At 45.1% G+C, this 21,620-nt stretch overlaps 1 protein-coding gene across 4 annotated transcripts in view; it reads left to right on the forward strand.

The window, feature by feature from the left end:
• Prkn (parkin RBR E3 ubiquitin protein ligase) overlaps positions 1-21,620 on the forward strand; it is a 1,148,335-nt gene that overhangs the window by 949,399 nt on the left and 177,316 nt on the right. For all 4 annotated transcript variants that reach the window (XM_038339600.2, XM_038339601.2, XM_038339602.2 and 1 more), the window contains exons 8-9: positions 3,950-4,011; positions 20,245-20,394. In XM_038339600.2, the coding sequence (XP_038195528.1) occupies positions 3,950-4,011; positions 20,245-20,394 (212 nt within the window). The remainder of the gene's footprint in view (positions 1-3,949; positions 4,012-20,244; positions 20,395-21,620) is intronic.

Here is a 21,620-nt window from a genome sequence, read left to right on the forward strand (position 1 = left end):
GCCGCATAAAGATGGAAAATACACAGAGAATCTTGATACTGTATGCTATTATGCTCTCTTTGAATTGTTTGAATGCTGAGGAAGGAGCAACAGCTGCTAAAATATATTTGTTTATAAATGCTGCTGAACTAATCCAACATAGACATTTTGAAAATACCTTGACTTCAGAATTTAGATCTAAGGATATGATGCTTTGGAAAGGAGTTTCTTTTGTTTTTATAGAAAATGAGACCGTGTGGATTGCTTCTATCCCAATATGGTATGATAGACCACGGCCTCCTGAAAGGTTGCTGTGAACACCTTCAGAAAATTACTTCACCCAACTGATGACTGAGATGAACCTGGCACACAGGTTACACCATGAAAGACCTAATTAACAGCGTCCCCATTCAGCAGGAAGCAGTTTGGAGAGAAATAACTGCGCCCATTTTCCCAAATATTGTTTATAAATGTTCTTTTACATTTAAAGGGGGATATAATATGGAGATGAGTAATTTGCATTGATATGGATTTGGCTTTAGTGATTTAAATTTAAGGTCAATTTTGTTATATGTATATGTATTTCTGATACTGATTAATGTATTGTGATTGTGTAGTTCATTTAAAAATGTAATGTATATAGGTTGTTAATGGATAGTTATCAATATTAGTAAAACTTGTAGTTATGTTAGTTAGATTTTCTAGCTATATAGAGATTTATTTAAGTTACATAGGCATTCTTCATATCTTTCAAAGACTACAGAATATCGCATTTTAGATGTTTTAATAACTTAAGGCTTTTCATGACAATGAGACACGTCAGCTCCTGGCAGCACCAACCTACTTCAAGAGGAAGATGGGCATCGAAGAGGATCCTTATGGAGTTTAATAGCCACTTCGGCAAGAAACTGCTCTTGCCTGGACTGTTGGCATAAACTGGACACAAAGAACCCAACGAGAGAGGACTGCTGAACTTGCCTAAATGTGAGATGATTCTTTGGGGTTCCTAATTCAAGAAAGAGTCTGTGAGACATTCTGAAGGACACAGCAGATAGTGACTGAACTACCTTTGAAATTTCCTGATCATGGAAATGTCTGCTGGAAACTATGGGCCTGTAGGCTGAAGATGGATGCCCCAACAGTACAAAAGAACTTTGGGTGACTGTCCAGGCAGCGAGATGTCTCTGTCATTTCTAGAGTTTTGGAAGTAGCTTACTTCTTGTTCACCTAGGTAATATTGTGTCCTTCTGGAGTCTCTGATGGAGTTGAAGAATAGATAGATAGTTATAGTTGTTTTCCTTTGTTATGATAAAGATTAAGTAGATATAAATATTGTAACTGTAATTCTTACTTAATAACTTGTTACATGTAATTTTGCTATGTTAAAGTTAAAGCCTTCTTTTTTTGTTTAAACAGAAAAAGGGGAAATGATGTGGGAGAGTCTTCTGTTTGAGTTGATTTCATTGGCTAATAAAGAAACTGCCTGGCCCATTTGATTGGCCAGCCCTTAGGTGGGTGGAGTAGACAGAACAGGAAGAAGGAAGTGAGGTAGATGGCTCAGTCAGATGCTACGCCTCTCCTAAGTTAGACAGACCGCCGTGCCTCTCCTCAGAGAGAAGCCAGATGCAATGAAGCTCCAGCCCAAGATGGACGTATGCTAGAATCTACCTGGTAAGGCACCACTTTGTGGTGCTACACAGATTATTAGATATGGGTTAGTCAAGATGTGAATAAGAGGCTGAAAATAATGGGCCAGGCAGTATTTAAAAGAATACAGTTTGTGTGATGTTATTTTGCGTGTAAAGCTAAGCATGAGGGAGCAGGGCGGCGGGAATCCGGCCCACAGCTAATCACTACAGTGATTTAATTAATACAGTTTCTGTATAATTATTTCGTGTCTAAGCTAGCTGGGCAGCTGGGACAAACAAGTGGGCCCTCCTCCTACACACATGCACACAGACATGCATGTATACAAACACACACACAAACATATGCACACACACATACAAACACACACACATATACAAACACATGCGCTCATACACAAACACACTGGATTCATTAAATGGTCATGGCTTACAGGAAATGGTCTGGGTAATTCAGCAATGACTGTCTCTCCCTGGAGAGGCTGAGAACGTGGGTTTTGTTTAGTCCATGAGACTGGTATCTCAGTATTCCAATGTGGAACTAAAGAGTCACTGGTCCTCAGTCCACACTGGAAACTTGAAGAAGTGGATTCTAATACCAGTGAAGGAATGCAGCAGCCACAGGATAGATGAACTTGCCGCCAAGAGTGAGGGCAAGCAGGCAAAGAGCAAAAGCTTCCCTTGTCCATGTCCTTTTATCTTAGCTGTGACTAGAAGTTGCTCTTCACATTTAGGGTAGTCCTTCCTGCTACAAATAACCTGATGGAGAAAGTCCCTCACCGAATTTTCCCATGGCTTTTCTCTTAGCTAATTCAAGATTCAGTCATGTTGACTACAAGTTGGCCATCACAAAAACATATGGGAAGGCGTGTATAGGAATTGGTGCATGTGGGTAGGGGAGCTGAGAAATCTCACTCTGCCCTCTCAAGCCGGAGAACCAGGAAGGTGTGGTGTAATTCACCTTGGGAACAAAAGCTGAAAGGAGTAGAGGCAGGCCCGATACAAGCCCCAAGTCAAAGGACTAAAGACCAGGGGCTCTGAGGTCTGAGGGCAAGAAAAGTTTCATGTCCTGGTCCAGAAGGCTCATCCTTCCAGGCATCTGTCCCTGCATCCTTGCTTCCCTGAATCCTTCCCATCATACTGCTCACTGCCCTGGATGGGTTGTTTGTTGCTCATTGACATAAGTGAGGGCAACTCTCCTGTGTTCAATCCACCAACTCAAATGCTAGCAACGTTCTATTTTGCCTCCTTCCCAGGTGTCACGTTGGTCAAACTGATGGATACTATCATTGTCACCCAAGTTTCCTCTAAAATCTCATGTCCATATTCAGCCTGTGTGGGTGCCTCTTATTGCTAGCCTACACCGTGACTCTGTTCTACCTTCTAGAACACTCATGCCGAGGACAACGTCACCTGTGTGAAGGCACATCTCGTCCTTCCTTAACCTGCCCTCACCCAGAAGCCCCCTCAGTCCCTACAGCTTTCTGACCTCCTGGTGCTGACTGAAGGAGACCTGACACAGGGCTTCTCTGGTGTGTTCTGCATATGATCCAATTTCCTTAATGGAAATGTCAGTGAATTTATGCAATCCGTTGGTCTTATCTCGGAGGAACAGGTTTTTAATATCAGTTTTGTTTCTGGAGTTAATGTTATGAATGATTAGAACCTAACACTGTGGAATAATTCCATTGAGGAGGCAGGGACAGAACATGCTCTAGCTGATACTAAGCACTTGCAAATGCGTACATCTCTAAATGTACATATATAGTTTATTTATTTTTGTTTTATGACTGAAGGAAGACAGTGGAAAGCTGAGGAGCTCAGGATTGATTAGGAGAACTGGAAAGCAGTGACAGTCTCTTCAACTCCAGCAAACCTGGGAAGAGAGGATGCCCAGCCATTCTGCCTCCATTCTCAAGACTTAATGAACAGAACCCAGGCCCTAGCGGCCAGGAAATACCATCTGTTCAACCTGTGAACGCCTACAGTCACTGGCTTTCCCCTTCCAGCCCCACAGGCTCCTAGCTCTGTATCAGGGCACGTTTATAAGTGTCAGTAGGACCACAACATCCTAGGGCCAGGTCTTCATTCCAGGGGACAAGTCTGGCTGGATTCACATACAGACCTTTCCCAAAGTGCTACAGTCTGAGCCCAAGCCTTGGCCGGCACAACTTGGTGTTTGGTGAGACGTGTGTTTTCAGGTGCGCGTCCGTGTCCCCGTCAGCATCAGCACCAGCTGTTGGCAGTCATAGCGGTGTATAAGAAAGGAACTACTGCACAGAATGACAGCAACACTTGAGTGATTAATTCTCCTTTCCCCACAGCTGGCTGTCCCAACTCCCTGATTAAAGAGCTCCATCACTTCAGGATTCTTGGAGAAGAGCAGGTGAGTCGGGCTTCCAAAGGCCGCATCATAGTGTCACGAAAGACAGACGCTAATGAGACAGTTTGGACCCTCCCTGGGGAGGCAGCATGTGTCTCGTGACCCATAGCACCCCGAAATAGTGAAGAAAGCCATGCCAGAGGTACATGTGAGGACACCTCCCCCTCTTCTATCCATCAGACCCGACAGGTTATTAATTGGTACATCTGTTCCTGCCAGAGCATTTCATCTCAAGACTGGAGCAGTAGGCAAGCCCTGCAAAGTGGCAGATGAACAAACAAACAAACGCAGAGATGAATTGTGCCTACGGCATCAATAGGCACAGACATTCCTGATGTATCCGTGAGCTGGGATGCAGGCTCCTTTGTACCCAGTGTGTTACTTATACTTTAGAGCGACCACTCTCTACATGCAGGTGAACATGTGACATCTAAAGGATGGTACACACACACACACACACACACACACACACACACACACACACACTCTTAAACTTTTGACTGATTAAAATCAAATTGGCTTTCTGTATTGCTGGGTTCACACCTGCAGATTCAGTAAACCATGGACTGAAAATATTTGTGAAAGAACTAACAGCAGTGAAGCTAGGGAGATAGCTTTGATAAAGGCACTTGCCACATAAGTGTGACCTGAGTTTGAGTCTCCAAGACCCATGGAAAGTCGGGCACAATAGCTCATCCCTATATTCCTATAGCAGAAGGACAGGGGAACACCCTCCCGCACAAGCTAGCTACCACAGCCATGTGCAACAAAAGGACCCTGTCCCAAACAAGGTGAAACTTGAGAATTGTCACTCAGGGTTGTCCTCTGACCTCCACATATGTACTGTGGCCTGTGTATGCCCCCCCAAAACATCATACACATACACACTTGTGTGTTGAGTTATATCAACACAAAAACATTACAATAAAAATTAGTACAAATTTTATAAACACAGTAAAATATGTATATAGTATTTGCATTATATTGGACAGTATTAGTAATTGGAGAATGATTTAAAGTCCACTAGGGGATGCATATACATTATGTATAAATACTACTACACCATTCTGTATAAGCCAGTAACTTGAGTACCCCCAAAGTTTTGTATCCAGTGGGAATACTGAAACTGATCCTCATGGAAATCAAGGACAACTGTACCTCTTCCTGATCCTCTTTGAAATTACAGAGTCTACACCAGGATGTCAGTCTTGGTGTTAAATTGTCCTTGCAACACTTGCACTAAATAATTGGCAACATGTCGGTTGACCTGATACTCTGGTGTTGATTTTTACTCTTTGCCAGCCCTGTCCACACAACAGGCAAATAGATCCACAATGACTCAGCCTTGCCAGTGAGTTCTAGGGTTGTGCCTTTGTTTGCTATGAGTCTAAGGTTTTTTTTTTCTTCTTGCTGTGATACCATACCTTGACGAAATCGACTTAAGATTTCCTCAAGTTTGTTCTGCCATTCAGTTCAAGAGTAAAGGGAGGTGAGACAAGAAGCAGAAGCTTGAAGCAGCTGCTCACATAGCATCCACAGTCAGGAAGCAGAGACAATGGGTGCTTCCTGATGTTCAGCTCTTTCTCTGCTCACACAGAGCAAGATCCCGACCTAGGGAATAGTGCCGCCCATAGTGGCTGTGTCTTCCCAACTCAATGTATGTAACAAAGATAATCCCTCATAGGCATGTCCATGGGCCATCTCCAAGACAATTCTAGACCTCATCATGTTGGCAGAGAGATCAACTCTCACAGTATGTGTGTATGGCAGAGGACGGTTGCCGTTTACCACTGATTTTAAAATCAGAGAAAGCCTGGGGACGGTCAGCAGTTGGAATCTTCTCTGCGCCATTGAAAAGTTATTGTATGCCCCCTTGATTCCTTATATTGTAAGCTTCTAGAATTGCAGACATAAATGTTAACTCAAGTCCAAGCTAAATCAGTCTTCCTGCGTTACAGGCACCAGTTGTTACCTGGCTCCTCCACACATTCATCTCCACGATAACCTCATTTCATTGAGAACCTGAGACTTATTGAAAGAACTACTAATTGTTACCCCAGTGCTTCTGTTCAGATAATGGAGCCTTCTCTCTAACTCACACCAATATTTGCAAATTGTTTCCATATTTGTTTCAGACTCACTGCGTAATTAATAGGGAACGAAGCCAACTGTAATAATCTCCTTAGATTTGCATGCAAGTCGGGCCACTTTGCATTCTCCTAGAATTTAATCAAGCAATAATCAAAATTAATATTACCCTGATTAGTTATGGCAACATACTACATCTCTGTAATATTGATGTCTGTGTCCTAGAAAACCAAACTCCACTCCTTCTTTCCTTTCATTAAAAGGAAGATAGGAAAGAACAATCCTGAGAACCTACTGTGTGCTGTGAATCATTCTAGATTATAGGGATAGAGGTGCAAAAAAGAAACTGCCATCAGCATCACTACAGACTGGGAAAAATAAGCTCTGTCACATATACATAGGCATGTTCTGTATGTATCCTGTGTGATATATACTGTCCTGGAGAAACACAAAACTAAAGTCAGGGAATGAAGAAGAGAGAGTGTAGCATAGATTCCTTGCAGGGTGATCAGGGAGCAAAGGAGTGTAAATCCAGGAACGGGATTCTAATACCTTCCTCTGAGAATTCATCTAGAGGAGCAGAAAGATGGAGAAAGGGCAGGAAGAAAGACATAGATGAGCTATTGATTACACACCCCATCGGGTTTTGGGTGCTGGGGGGCTGACTGCAAAATCAGTTCTTGGTTAAAGAATGACTGTAGGATACAGGGTGTGGAAGGAGGAGCCTAATGGGCGGTGACAGAGTCAGAAATTCCAGTCGCTGGATGGCTGGGTAGGATGAGGAGAGAATGAGTGGAGTTGTCACTGTATGAGATGTGTCATCGTGGGGACACTCAGCTCCACTGGGGAGAATTCGGAGGGTGATGGTGAGAGCCGACTACTGAAGAACTGGGGGAGGGAGAAAGGGAGAAGACAGAAGCTAATGGTGAGAGGACTGGCAGAGCAAAGCAGATGCAGCCTGGAGGCTTGGAATTAAAGGTGATGGGTTAGAAGGAGAAGAGGAGAAATGGTATCCTTGGGGTCTTGCCACCCAGGGTCAATAAGGGGGTTAGAGGGGAATAGGAGAAAGTCAGCTGCAGTCACAGAGAAGGGACTGAAGTCCTCCCATGAGTCTCGAGGCATAGGGCAAGAGTCTTGGGGGCTGGGGCAGCTGTAAAATGCGGTAGGGTGGTAGTTTGAGTGCAATTGGTCCACATTATCTCATAGGGAGTGGCACTGTTAGGGGGTGTGACTTTGTTGGAGTGGGTCTGGCCTTGTTAGAGGAAGTGTGTCACTGTGGGACAGGCTTTGAGGTTCTCTACACTCAGGATACTACCCAATGTCTCAATCAACTTTCTGTTACCTGCAAGATGTAGGAGTCTCAGCTACTCCTCTGACTCCATGTCTCCCTGCATGCCACCATGCTTCCCACCATGATGATAATGGTCTGAACCTCTGAACTGTAAGCCACTACCTCAATTGGATGGTCTCCTTTATAAAAGTTGCTGTGGTCATGGTTTCTCTTCACAGCAATAGAAGCCCTAACTGAGACAGGTGGAGAAAGGAAGGTACAAAGTCTTCCTTGTGGGAAGTTCAGGGTCACTGAGAAGAGATGGTACACGACTCTGAGCTTCTTCAATGGCTGATATAAACAGGGAATATTAATCACTGACAGTGACATTCTAATGAAGCACAAGACCAGCCACCCATAACACATGTTAGGATGAGGCTCTGGACAAGAAGCAAGTCTATTTCCCCAGGAGGATGGTGGCTTCTGGGAACTAGGGGCACTCTCCAGCTCGCCTGTGTTCTCCAGGCTGCTTACAGCAGGTAACAAAATGAAACCTTCATGTTAATGTGTGTCCCGGTATCCTCCGACAGATCACTTGGTCTCAGCAATCTGTTGTTTCCTTCTAACAGAAAGAATAGTGGTACCCAGACATTTCTCAGAGTCTCCGTAATAAGTAGGATTGCATATTTCTGGTTGTAACTGTTGTCTACAGCCACCAATACAGTGAAGCAGAGTGGACCTTAAAGCAAGCATGATGTGCATCTAGCACATGACTTGATAGGGCTGACAGAGATACTGGCTCCTCGCTGAATTCAGTGCTGGATGATTGACATAAAAGCTAACTGTTAATTCTTCATGTGTGCTTTCTTTCTGTTTTCACCAGCCTTTATTAAGCATTTTGAGATTTGAATTACAAAAGAATCACTGGTGTAGGAAAGATAGTGTGGTTGATAGAGCACTTGTCGTGAAAGCAGGAAAAGCTGAGTTCATTCTCAGAACTCAGACAAAGAAAGCTGGGTGCTTTCTGCATTCCTAGTACTCAGAGGCATAGCCGGAAGGATCAGACAGCACTGGCCAGCTGGTCTCTGTTCCGAGTCAATGCAGGAGCATGTCTCCAAAAACAGGGTCAGTAGATGGTGTCTTAGTTAGGTTTCTATTGCCATGGCCCTGGCAACTCTTACAAAAGAAAACAATTCATTGGGGACTGGCTTACAATGCGGAGGTTCAGTCTGTTATCATCACGGTGGAGAGCATGGTGACGTGCAGACAGACATGGTGTTGGTGAAGAAACTGAGAGTCGTACATTGTGCAGGCAACAGGAAGTGGTCTGAAAGTCACACTGGGGGACACTTGAGCAAAAGCAGTCTCAAAGCCTGCCCCCACAGTGACACACTTCCTCCTAATAGTGTCACTCCTTTTAGGGGACACTTTTTCTTCCAAACCACCACACCTGAGATTGATTGCTGGCTTCTACATGGAAGCACACACATATATGCATACACAAACATAAAACATGTACATGCACAGGCCTACAAACATATGCATACATGTGCACAGTGCATACATGTGCATATACACACAAACATATACACACACAGCTATGTTCACACACAAAAAATGCACACACATGTGTATACACATATGAATCGCTAAGCTCTAGGAAGCACTCCCTTCTGAAAAACTTAAACTCTTTGAAATTTAGAATATTTCTGTAGAAGGAGAGGCGGGGCTTTGTCCCACCACCCGGCTAGCTTTACACCCGAAATAATTACACGGAAACTGTATTCTTTTAAACACTGCCTGGCCCATTAGTTTCAGCCTCTTATTGACTAATTAACCCATATTTAGTAATCCGTGTAGCACCACAACGTGGTCACTTACCAGGAAAGATCTTAGCCTGCGTCCGTCTCGGAGAGGAGAGGCATGGCGACTGCCCATGGCGACTGCCCATGGAGACTGCCTGAAGCATCTGCCTGAATCTGCTTTCTCTCTCCCACAATTCTGTTCTGTCTACTCCGCCTTCCTAATTTTCTGTCCTATTAAAGGACCAAGGCAGTTTCTTTATTAACTAACCAATGAAAGCAACAGATAGATAGAAAACACTCCCACATCATATTTCAAATGTAATTTGCATTTTAAATGTATGTAAGGGTGTTTTACCTATGTATATGAATGGGTGTCATGTTTATACAGGCCCACAGAGACCAGGAGGGTTTCAGATCCTCTAGAACTGAAGTCACAGATGGTTGTGAGCCACTATGTGGTTGCTGGGAATCAAACCTGGATTCTCTGTAAGAGCAGCTAGTGCTCTTAACCACGGAGCCATCTCTCCAGCTCCTGATACATTTATTTTAGCTTCTCAGTTTCTTTCTGATTTATGTCTAGAGTTCAGTCATAAGGCCTCTTTACCACAAACTCAGCTATTCAGCAAGGATTTTTTTTCAGGACAGGGTTTCTCAGTGTAGCCCTGGCTGTCCTGGAACTTTCTGTGTAGACTCGGGCTGAATGACTGCCTCTGCTTCCTGAGTGCATGGATTAAAGGCAGGTGCCACCACTGCCCAGCTTCAGCAAGGATTTTAAGCATTACCGATGAGTGGAGTCACCCCAAAGTTCTGAGGTTTGGACAGCCCTCAGAAGGCCTGCTTTCTAGGAGTACAGGTGCCAGCAAGTTGTATCCACAGGAAGGAAGATGGCTTGTGTTGGTTCCTTCAGAGTAGAAGAGCAGACATGTCTTACTGCCGAGCTTTCCCTAGATAGTAAGTGGAACTACCATCAGTGACTCCCTGACTAGATGAAGTGGAGAGGCGATGACACATGAGCAGATTGGGAAGAAAGACAGCATGCTGCCAGACAAACGGATGAAACCACAGGGACACTTTAAAGCTCATTTTAAGTGTGGGATCAGTTGCACTATTTCAGTGAAAAACATCCAAGTTCAGGGTGTGTGCTCATATTAGTTGCTTTTCTATGGCTATGCTAAAACACCATGACCAAGGCAATTTACAGAAGGGTTTATTTAAGGCTCATGGTTTCAGATGGATAGAAGTTCATTTCTGTCATGTTGCAGGGAGCATAGCATCTTGCAGGCAGGCAGGCATGGTGTTGGAGCAGTAGCTGAGACTTTGCATCTTGATCTACAAGCACAAAGCAGAGAGAAAAATCCCTGGGAATTTCCTGCATTTTTTTGGAACTTCAATGCACACCTCCAGTGACACAGCTCCTCCAACATGACCACACCCACTCTAGCAAGGCCACACCTCCTAATCCTTTCCAAACTATTCTACTAAGCAGGAACCAAGTATCTGAACATATGAGCCTGTGGGAGCCATTCCCCATTCCGTGCCCAAGGCAGAAGTCACGTTACTAAGCCTAGGGTTTTCCCCAGAGTTGGCAAACAGGATCGTGGATATCTGTGTTTCCTAGGCAGTGTTTATGGTGGTAGATAATGCAGTCTGGTTCAGAGTGGAAAGAAATGTTAAATGTGAAGAGGGCCAATGGCCAAAGAAAACGTTTGCCTCAGTAATTAAAAGTCTTCATGAGGTTGAATTAAGTCATGTGCATATCTCGATTTAAAAGTTTATAAAAAATAGGGACTGCTTCTTGGAAAGAAAATACTAGGAGTTGGCACCTCTTCTGGAGGCGATAAAGCCCAAGGAGAACTGTGAGAATAGGGGATGAAAAACATCACAGGGATGATAAGATCAGCCCAAAAGAGCTGGTTCATCCACATGAGGAGTTAGCATTTACCGGAATGATACAAAGCCAGGCGCAGAGCTGCAAGCTGAGCTAGAAGCTCAACTTCCAAGAGTGAAGGACTGTGTCCAGTGTCTGCGCACCGGGACAGTAGTGGGAAGGGCAAGATGGGAAGCCAGATGGCACAGGGCTCCAAGGAGCAGGGAGTTTGCAAGAGACAAGGACTGGGGGTTTGGAGAGGCCAGATATTTGTGAACCAGAAGTCTCAATTCACGTGGCACAGAGGGAGGTGGAGAGGTTTGGGTAAGTTGAAGAAGGAAGAAGCATTTTAAGAATCTGGCTACACAGAACAGTTTGTTTCTCATGGATCTGAAACACCAGGAAAGACTGAGAAGAGAAGAGAGGAGCCAAAACTGATGTATACTGGGGAATTGTTCAATGAGCAACACAGGAGATGCGCAGGACACAAACCAAAGGCCAAACCTCAGCAGGGTACCATGCATGGATTGGGGCAGATGTTGTCTGCTGGTCTCTGCAGGAAAACGTGTCCCCTGAACCACCTAGCACCTCTCACTGCAGAAGGTCTGAGGCTCCCCTTCATGGTACAGCCTGGCTCACATCCAAGGGTAGGTCATTGTAGGTTTGAACCCATCTCATACAAACCAGGAAATCAATATAAAAAACTCTGAGTCACTCAAGTTCTAATGGGTTCATTAAATAAATGTTCCCTTGAAATGAACCCATTTCATTCACCCACAGTCTTACAAAAATCTTGTGAACAAATGACGCCTGTTGCTCCCTCTTCCTGCCCTCAGAACCACCTAGAACCTCAGACCTGCTTCAGCACTGGACAAAGAAACTTATTCTGAAAAATGTGAGAGTCGTGAACATCCTGGACTTGAGGAAGTGCCCAGGGAGACAGAGGAAGGAAGGTGGGGTCGGCCTAAAGACCACTGCTCCTTCTGAAGAAACCAGAGCCAAATGCTACTTTTCTGCAGGGTAGGACTTAGATTTGCCAGCTAACTTAATACTACTCTAAGCTTTCACTCTGGACTAGAGGAAAAGGTAAATGTTGTGTACATAAAAGACGGCAGTGCTGAGCTGTGCCCATGGGGACAGTGGGCTTGGAGCTCCTGCTTGCAGAGTCTCAACAAGCCACCTCAGCAACAGCTCTTGGGAGAAGACAGGAGAACCTTGCATGCTTCCTGCCTGCCTAGCCTTGCCTTCCCTGGAGAGGCCCTGGTGTGTTTAACCATGCACCAAAGAGACAAGAAGATAGCTGGTTTCCAACTCCTTCCAGAAGACTCCACCACCCCCGGAAGTTGAGATACAAATTCTTGGCACCATCTCACATCAAGCATCCGAAAGGCTTCCTAAATTATGATCCAGGATTCCGCCTGTCGCCCCAATCATGTTTCCAGCATAGATTAATATGCTTCCACCGTGCATTTGATTTCACCATCCTAATGATTGCTTTTTCTGCACAGTGAATAAGGTCCAGCCCTTTCTCTAGCCAATTCACTTCATCAGCGGCTGACAGATGTCTAGGGATGCAAAGAACATTACCAGCAATGGCACAGAGAACAGGAGCCGCAGGTGACAGGAGCCACCACTGAGACTGCCACTAACTCTCTCAGACTAACAACCTGCAAATGAGGAAAAATAGGAAGGAGATTATAAACAATTTTAGGAGTGCTTTAAAAAAAATAAAAAACCTTCCTAATCATGTGTGTGGGAAAAACTAGGGCATTCTCTACAATAGCAAGGAGAAATATTTTAGCAAAAGTTATTTGTCTTTTATATGGTTGTTTTAGATATTTTTAATCCAAATAAATAAACAATAAATGGATTTTTGTTAGTTTTTAATAGGTGACCAAAGAATAGTGAGCCAAAGGTTTTCGGTTTTCTTCTCGTCTAAAGGGCCATCTTCATCCAGGCCCGAGCTCAAGTGTTGAAAGCCCATGCACTACCAGTGTGGAATTCAGACTCTGAATCCATGTGACCCTAAGGCTTCACCCATCACTCCCCTGGGAAGGATTCGGCAAGTAGGCAAAGGGCTGGCACAGGTGTGTGGCACTAAGCGCCCATTTCCAAACCGCAACTCTTCACCTCTCTTAGTGATCCTGAGGGACGAGTGCCACACCCACCCTCCCACCCACTCACCCACCCACCCCTGAAGGAACCCCCTTAGCTTCAGCTAAGAATTAACAGAAGCCAGAATTGATGCTGCAAGGCAGGAGAAGCCCAACAGCTGTACCTGAGTGCCCCCAAAAGGATGCTCTGGAAAACACCAGAACAACATAAAACCAATCTCCTTCCTGGCTCCAAGCAGTTGCCTAGGGGCAGGCAGCTCCTGGACGGCTGTCAAGTCCTGAGTCATCCTCACAGACATCTGCCAGCTTTCCCATCTTGGTTTCAGCCTCCTTCCCCTGCACTTAGCATTCTCTGACTTTTAAAATGGAGAGTCCTTCTTGCTTTGTCTCCCCATGAAAGCAGGCAGATGAGGCCTGTGGGTGACACAGAGGACAGGAGGCCACGTGAGCACAGCTCCTCCCCAGCCTGACCCTCAGGCCCTCGCCCGTGTTCGTTCATGGACTTAGCACGCAGGCAGTAGGCTAAAAAGAAAAAGGAAGATTGCTAGGCCACGAAGGGCTTGAACTCGTGACCTCTGTCTCTTTCAGAATGATAATCTGCCCAGCCCAACCTCAGGCCAACAAAACCCAGTCTCCGTTTCACTATATTATCCTATGGCTCATTATTTAGAATCCCAAAACATGATTTTGTTGAAACCTGAATGAGTATTTTTTTGTTTTTTTTTTTTTTTTTAGAGAATCTATGAGAATGCACACATAAAGGTGGGATAATTCTCCCCACAAATAAGGTACAAAGCTTAACAATGAGCTAAGAGGTAGTTTACTGAGGTAAGGCGTTCTAACAATGCTTTTCTCACTATATTTCCAACAACTATGAGCAAATGTTTAGTTATTTTCTTTGGGTGAAAGTCATATATTTTTTTCTTGACACAATTATTTTTTTAAAAAGCTTTTGCAAATATTATATAAAAACATAAATTATTTTAGATATTATGGTTAATCTCAATTATCAACTTGAGATCACTGGGGGAAAGGGCCTATTTAGCCATGCTTGTGGGGGATTATCTTGACAGGTTACCTGAGGTACAAAGATGTGCCCACTGTGAGCAGCACCACTCCCTGGGCTGACTACAAGCGTTCAATGCTCTTCTTCCTGGATGTAGACACAATATGATCAGCTGCTTCAAGCTCCTGCTGCTTGACTTCACCGGCATAACAGACTATATTTCTAACTGTGAGCCAAAATATACCCTTCCCTTTTCAGTTGCTTTTCTTCAAGGTGTTTTCACAACAGAAAAAGTAAGATACGAGTTACATGTGAGTTGTTTACTTTATGAAATCATATCTGAGAATTTACAAACTGGTTTTAACCAAAGCTTAAATAACAGTTTGATATTGTAATATTAGTATACATACTATATATATACATATACATGTATTCCAAAGTCCATCAGTAAATTATTTGGGGCTAATTCGTTGCTTTGGAGCTTACCTCAAAACTGATTTTCTTAGCCCTAGTCTATGTTACCATGAATCATATTCCTCCAAATCAGGTCTGTTTATCTGGTGGGATTGCACCTTGGAAAGTCAGAATACCCTATGGAAATAATAAATAGTGTAGAAGAATAGTTGGTTTTGCCATTTGGAATCCATTTATCAATTACCTACCGACATTGCATGAGCTTCACACTGAGGTAAATACAGATAGTCTGCTCAACTTAGCGCTAATTTGTCTGTACTCTTTGTGAAATTTAAGGTGCTGCACTCCCAGTGAAATCTGCTTTTCATGCCCATGAAAGGTTAAAAGGAGTCTGTGGAAATATGGGTCATGTCTTGAAAGAAACTAAACAATGCTCTTTGCTAATTACGTGTCTAAACTATCTCCTCAGGGCATTAAGCTTCCTTCAAATACTGTCACATTATTATTTCTAGGTCAAAAGTTTTCTGAAAATTTCACAGTGTAATAAATACGCTGGGCTGGGGAGATGGCTGGTGGGTAAGAGCGCTTGTTGAACAAGATGAAGACCTGCATTCAGAGTCCCAGAACCCATGTAAAGCCTGGCTGCATCTAGAAGCTCCTGCAACACCAGGCTCAAGGGTGCAGGAAGATAGAAGACAAAGGGAGCATACGGGCCCCCCAGCCAAGCTGGTAAACTCCAGGCTCAGTAATTTTATTTGCCTGTCTCGGGCAAATAAAATGGAAATGGAGCATGATGGGGCATGGTAGAGCAAGCCACACTGTGTCCTCTGGCTTCTGTAAGCATATAGCAATGCACACGCATGCAAATATGCCTTCAATAGGCACATTCAAATCCCATGTGCAATTTTTTTAATCACTAGAAACCACAGGCGTATGCCGGAGCATTTATCTTCCCTTGGAAAAGGAACTGTGTATTCAGTGCTCTTGAGTGTATCAGAAGTAGAATAACAGTCACACTTTTTAGCTGCTAGACAGAAAGAGGAGCCTAGCTTTGCAGACACCACTGGCATTTGAGATGGCTGTGAAGGGAGGCATTAAGGCTCTGATACACTGTCAGTCTTTGTCCGTTTGTCAGCCCTTCCTAGGGAAAAGTCATGGTCCGTGATCACAGTAGGGAAACTGTTTAGTAAATAAAGAGCTGAGTGAGAAGTTGTTAAATGAAGAGAAGATCACCAAGTATTCTGAAGTGTGTTGTGTGTGTTGTGTGTTGTTGTTGTTGTTGTTGTTGTTGTTGTTGTTGTTGAAAATGAAGCCCAGGGCATAGTGCATGCTAGGCAAATGTTCTACCACTGAATTGTACCTCTAATTAAGAACAATTATTTTTACAACTTACTTCTATAGATAAAACCATCCTAAATCACTGTTATGAATCCCCATTGCTCTTATCTTATTAGAATTGCTGAATTATTGAAGTTTAATAAGATAGAGTCCACTAACTCATTCTGTTCTTATGACGTATACAGACGTGTGTGTGTTTGTGTGTGTGTGTGTGTGTGTGTACCACGAAGTGGGTGTAGAGGACTGTAATAAGGTCACTTCAAAGGGACTAGACTTGTCCAGAAGGCTTCTTCTCAAGACAAAGTCCCTCACTAAGGAGAACTCTGTCTGCCTGAAATAGGAAGGGGGAAAGGAAAGAGGATATCCAGTTAGATGCATGGGATCAGAGAGATGGGGGCTAACTAGTACTTGTAACTCTGGCTCGGCTGTAAAGTTCTTGTAATATGTAGAGAGAGAAAATATATAGTCTTTCAGTTCTATAAACCACATAACCACTCAGTGAAATACTTTCATCTCCTACACTAATAATTATACGACATGATATTTTCCAGAAAAATATGATAATCTCCCCCATGGAAACCTGCTTACTATATGTGCTCTTAGACATAAGTGACATTGAGAAAACACCTTTCCTGGGCACACCCTGTGTGTGAGATCATTAGCATGTGCATGAAAAGATTTGTCCAGGTCTTCTGGCTCGTTTCCATGAGACGAGAAAAGTAACAAAACAGATGAGAGGCCCTGATCACATTAAATCTGTATCCACAACCTACAACTTCTAAATTAACTAAACCATTCACCGAGTTACCCAGCATTCCTACTTATGAGTGTGTAAGGTGATGAATTTGAACATAAATGTGATAGAGCTCTTTGTACTCCCATCATGCACACACACACACACAGAGAGAGAGAGAGAGACACCTATGCCTCATTATAACAGATTCCCTCCCTCCCCATCTTCTAAGAGAAATATATCACACTCAAACTTGACTCCTTTTTGTCTCTAATACCAATCAAGCAATCTGCCCGAAAAATCTGCAATTTCTACCTTTCAGTCCATCCCAATTTAGCTGCTGGTCCCACCTCCATGCCACCTCCCTGGTTCAGACCAACATCATCGCTCATAGACTGCCAGAAAGTGCTCAGGCACGCATCTCTGCTTCCTGCATCCCATGTGCCCTTTACAGCCTATTTTGAGTGTATCAGTCAGATAGATGCCTTTAAGACATCAGTCAAGTCATACCACTCCTCTGTTCAGAGCTCTCCAAGGGTTCTGGTATCTTTTAGAGAAACAGCCAGAGTTCTCACAGCAGCCACCAGGGAGCCAAACATCCAGGATCCCCATGACCTTCTGCCTTCACTGTCAGCCATGTGCCCTGGCTCACTCAACCTCAGTCCCACTGCTCTTGCCAGCATTCCTCAAAACAGACAAGTGTATGTAGCCTCAGGACCTTTGTACCAACCACTCTTCTGTCTGCAGAACTCCTCCCACAAGCAGCCACAGGCTTGCTTTCATATCTCCTTCAGATATCTGCTTGAGTGCATCTCGTCTATCCGGCTTTTTCCCAACCGAAGCTCATCACCATGATGGTGCTCTTCTCTGGAGCCCATCTTCCCAACTGCAGCTCATCATTGTGATGATGCTCTTCTCCGGAGCTGGTCTTCCCAACCACAGCTCATCATTGTGATGATGCTCTTCTCCGGAGCTGGTCTTCCAACCACAGCTCATCATTGTGATGGTGCTCTTCTCTGGAGCCCATCTTCCCAACCGCAGCTCATCATTGTGATGATGCTCTTCTCCAGAGCTGGTCTTCCCAACCACAGCTCATCATTGTGATGATGCTCTTCTCTGGAGTCGGTCTTCCCAACCACAGCTCATCACCGTGATGATGCTCTTCTCTGGAGCTAATTTTTTCTTTCCTAGTCCCCACACTCCTCACCCCTCCAAATGCTGTGCTTGCTCATCTCCTGGTGTCTCGTGTGATCCTCTTGCAGACAAGGGCAGAGCTGTGGGTGTTGATCAGTGCTCTGTCCTCAAATTGGACTAGCAGGAGTGTCTGATGTATATAGGGCAGACTCCCGGCAAAGGTTGCAAGAATTGGTTAATAACTTAACAAATACATTTAACTGATCTGAGCCTAGAAGCTGAAATGAACCAGTAATGTCAGAACAGTAACTTAGAAGTACCGTATTCCTGTGGAATTGCGGATTTCCTCCATCAGCTGAGTACAGCACTACAGGGACCTGAGTTCAGACAAGAAGCAATAACCAGCACCAAGCACTGGTTAGTTTTGGTCAACAAGGCACAAAACAGAGTCACCTAGGAAGAGGGAGCCTGTGGGTGTACATTTCTTAAATTGCTAATTGAGATAGGAGCACCCAGCCCACTTTGAGGGGTGCCATCCCTAGGCAGGTGGGCCTGGGCTGCATATGGAAAGTTGTTGGACAATCCAGAGGGAGGAAGCCAGTGAGCACCATGGGTCTCTGCTTCAGCTCCTGCCTCCAGTCTCCGCCTGAGTCTGGCTTCCCTAGATGATGGGCACCTGTGAGCCAGATTAACCCTTTTCTCCACAAGTCGCTTTCGGTTCTATTTTGTGTTCTATTACGGCAGGAGAGAAGCAGACCACAACCAGCCTAGAACTCTGACAGAAGGGACCTCGTGATCTGGTACCCATAAAGGGTACTAATAAGCATCCTAAGAGAAGAAGTATCCCAGTTGTCCCCACCCAAACCCAGACAAGGAGGGAGCCCCAAAGGCACAGGTGAACTTGCAGTGGCTGCAGAGGTGAAGGAGGGGACCCAATGAACCTGTTCGCCCACTCCTCTGCTACAAAGGGGGCTCATGGCACAAGTGAAAGTGGGTGTCGCCTGGGTCTTCCAGATAAATCCCAAGACCAGGATCCCATGTGGGGAGGGGACAATTCACCCATCTCCAGACAGCCAGACTGAAGTGCCCTCAGGGCTGCAGGATGACAGGGAGAAGGGGATAAAGGCAGAGGTTTCAGGATCCACCCTGCCCTGAGGGTATCTCTCTAACACAGGGGGTGAGCCAGCAGGCTGTCCCGAGCAAGAGAAAGGACTTGGTGCTCTGGACCTAGGCCTTTGGCCGACAGCGGGAGAAGGGGAAGGCCATCTTCAGAAGTCTCACTCCCGTATAAGAGTGTTTTCTTAAGCACATGCATGTACACGTGCACACACATAGAGACCCGTGCTTTCTGATGGAGCCCTATCCCCACGGTTGCTCTCTCCCTCCCCCAGGCCCCTTCCCCTCCTGTCTTCCCTCTCAAACCTGTTTGCACCTTCCTCGTGGTCCAGGGAAAGTCTTCCTCGTGGTCCAGGAAAGCTTGGGTGGCACCTCGGGCTGGCCCGAGTTGTCCCCTGCAGATCTGGAGGCTGCTGGGGGTGAGGATAGGATTGGAGTTATAGAAACCATAGTGTTTGCGGGACTGGGGGTAATGGGGTGTGTGCCGTGGCAGCTCAGCCTCCTGTGTTTTATTTAATGAAGGTAGTGGAAAGGAAACTCAGCAGAATGGCAGGAGATGCTTTGGTGAAGATAGGCCTCTTCTTTAAGTCACTAGGTGGTCAGCAATTGTGAGGTGTGTTATCTAACTGATTATAAAGCCTCATCCAATCTTAAATAGAAGCATATATACCGCATTTAAGGCAGATGATGTCCATCATTTAATACAGGCATATTTCCTAGAGGTTATCTATGGGCACAATGTCACAGAACACTAGATTTGTGGGGGAAATCAGTTTTCTAAAGAAAAAAAGTAAGATAAAGACGTTTTCTTTCCCTGGGATTTCATGGAAAGTCTCTTGTATCCCAGGCTGGTCCCAAGGTCCCAATCCTCTTGTGTCTACCTCGCAAGTGCTGGGATCACAGCCATTTGATACCATACCTGGCTCATCCTGGTTTTGAGTTTGGAAAAGTTTCTCTATGCTGGATCATACCTTTACCCCCAACCTTCATCCTCACACTCCCCTGCCCCCACCATACACTCTGACCGTACACCCCTACCATAATCCCCACCATACACCCCCACCAAACATTCCCACATACACACACACCATACACTCTGACCATACACCCCTACTGTACACCTCCATTGTACACCCCCACCATACACTCCAACTATACACTCCCACATACACTCCCATCATATAGCCCCACCATACACCCCCACTGTACACTCCCAAATGCCCATGCCCTCTACTGAACCCAGTTGAGAACGCAGTCCCAAAGTTCCTCATCTGGGTGCTGAGGCAGAAAGAACTCACTAGAGGTGGCTCTGGGTCACAAGCACAGCTCACCTTGCCTTCCTTTCTCACAGTACAACAGGTACCAGCAGTATGGCGCGGAGGAGTGTGTACTGCAGATGGGGGGCGTGCTGTGCCCCCGTCCTGGCTGCGGAGCTGGGCTGCTGCCTGAACAGGGCCAGAGGAAAGTCACCTGTGAAGGGGGCAACGGCCTGGGCTGCGGGGTGAGTACTGACCACACCCAGGGGTCCCTGGGAGTGTGCTCCTTGCTTTTGTGGATGTGTTGAGATTGTGTGCATTTTCCTTTGGGGCTCAGACATATTTGAACTGATGTACAGAAAAACAAAGAATTTTTCATTCCTGTGTAGGAATTGCGGTGTATACTCTAAGACGTGCTGAACCCCATGCCAGCTTTTTACACTTCCCTTGCCATGTCTAGCTGAAGTAGGGGGGAGAGAAAGTCTCCCCAGTTGCATAAAGCAAAAGTGAAGGAGAAGGGGATTTTCCCATCCAGGCTGTTTAGAGACCCCATTTGTCTCAGCATTTCCAGAAATAAGATGAAGACTGTACAGAAAAATTCCAAGTGCAACTGTGGTGTAAAACACTTGGAGAAGAAATAAGCAACACTGAGGATGGCATAAGGGAAGCAGAATGAGGAACAGGAAACGTTCTGAGAGGTCAAAGCAGACAAGCCGAGCAGATCCCACACTTGCCTGCATCTGTCATGGGTTGGGGAAGCCATTCCAGTCCCCAAACGCTCACTAATTGCAGGTTCAAGCAACATACGGATACTAATGCTGACATTAACTCTCCAGCAGACTAGATAAGAAAAGGATGTGTGCTGTCTTACACGATGCTGTTGACTTTGGGTAGGAAGCATTTCTGGTAGAACTGCAGAGTCGGGAAGAGCTTTCTGAAGAGGGTGTGGTTAGCAGAGTCCCGGCACCCAGGCCTGACTTTCTGTTGAGTCGTTTGTTCACGTGTTGGCAGCATCTGTTGCTCTAAGTGACGCTCACGGTGGGTTCCCTGCTGCAGCTCACAAGCCAGGGCTGTGCAACTCAGGAAGCAGACGTTGAGATAAGAGGCCATGGTGCCCACCAGGACAGCAAACACGCGGAAGGTTCCCCTGGGTTAATAACCATAGCTATGTGAGAATGACAGCAAATCAAGTGTGTTGTCATCATGCGAATCAAAGCGTGTAAATCAAGTCACACGTGCCAGCCTTAGCCTCTGTCACCATTGTGGAGTCTACACTGAGTGAGAATGGCCTAAGCTGGCTACCACAGTTAGGGCTCATAATCTTGTCAAATATTTTCTTTTCAAGTGAGTTACATTTTAGACTGATGGCTAACTTTGTGTGTCCACTGTTGTCCTAATGTTCTGTCTATAAAGCTGGGTTTTAATGTTTTTCATGAAGTGGCAATTTCTTTGGCTGGGTTTTTACGTTGTC

This window comes from Arvicola amphibius, chromosome 8 (assembly GCF_903992535.2).
Source record: "Arvicola amphibius chromosome 8, mArvAmp1.2, whole genome shotgun sequence".
Classification (NCBI taxonomy): domain Eukaryota; kingdom Metazoa; phylum Chordata; class Mammalia; order Rodentia; family Cricetidae; genus Arvicola; species Arvicola amphibius.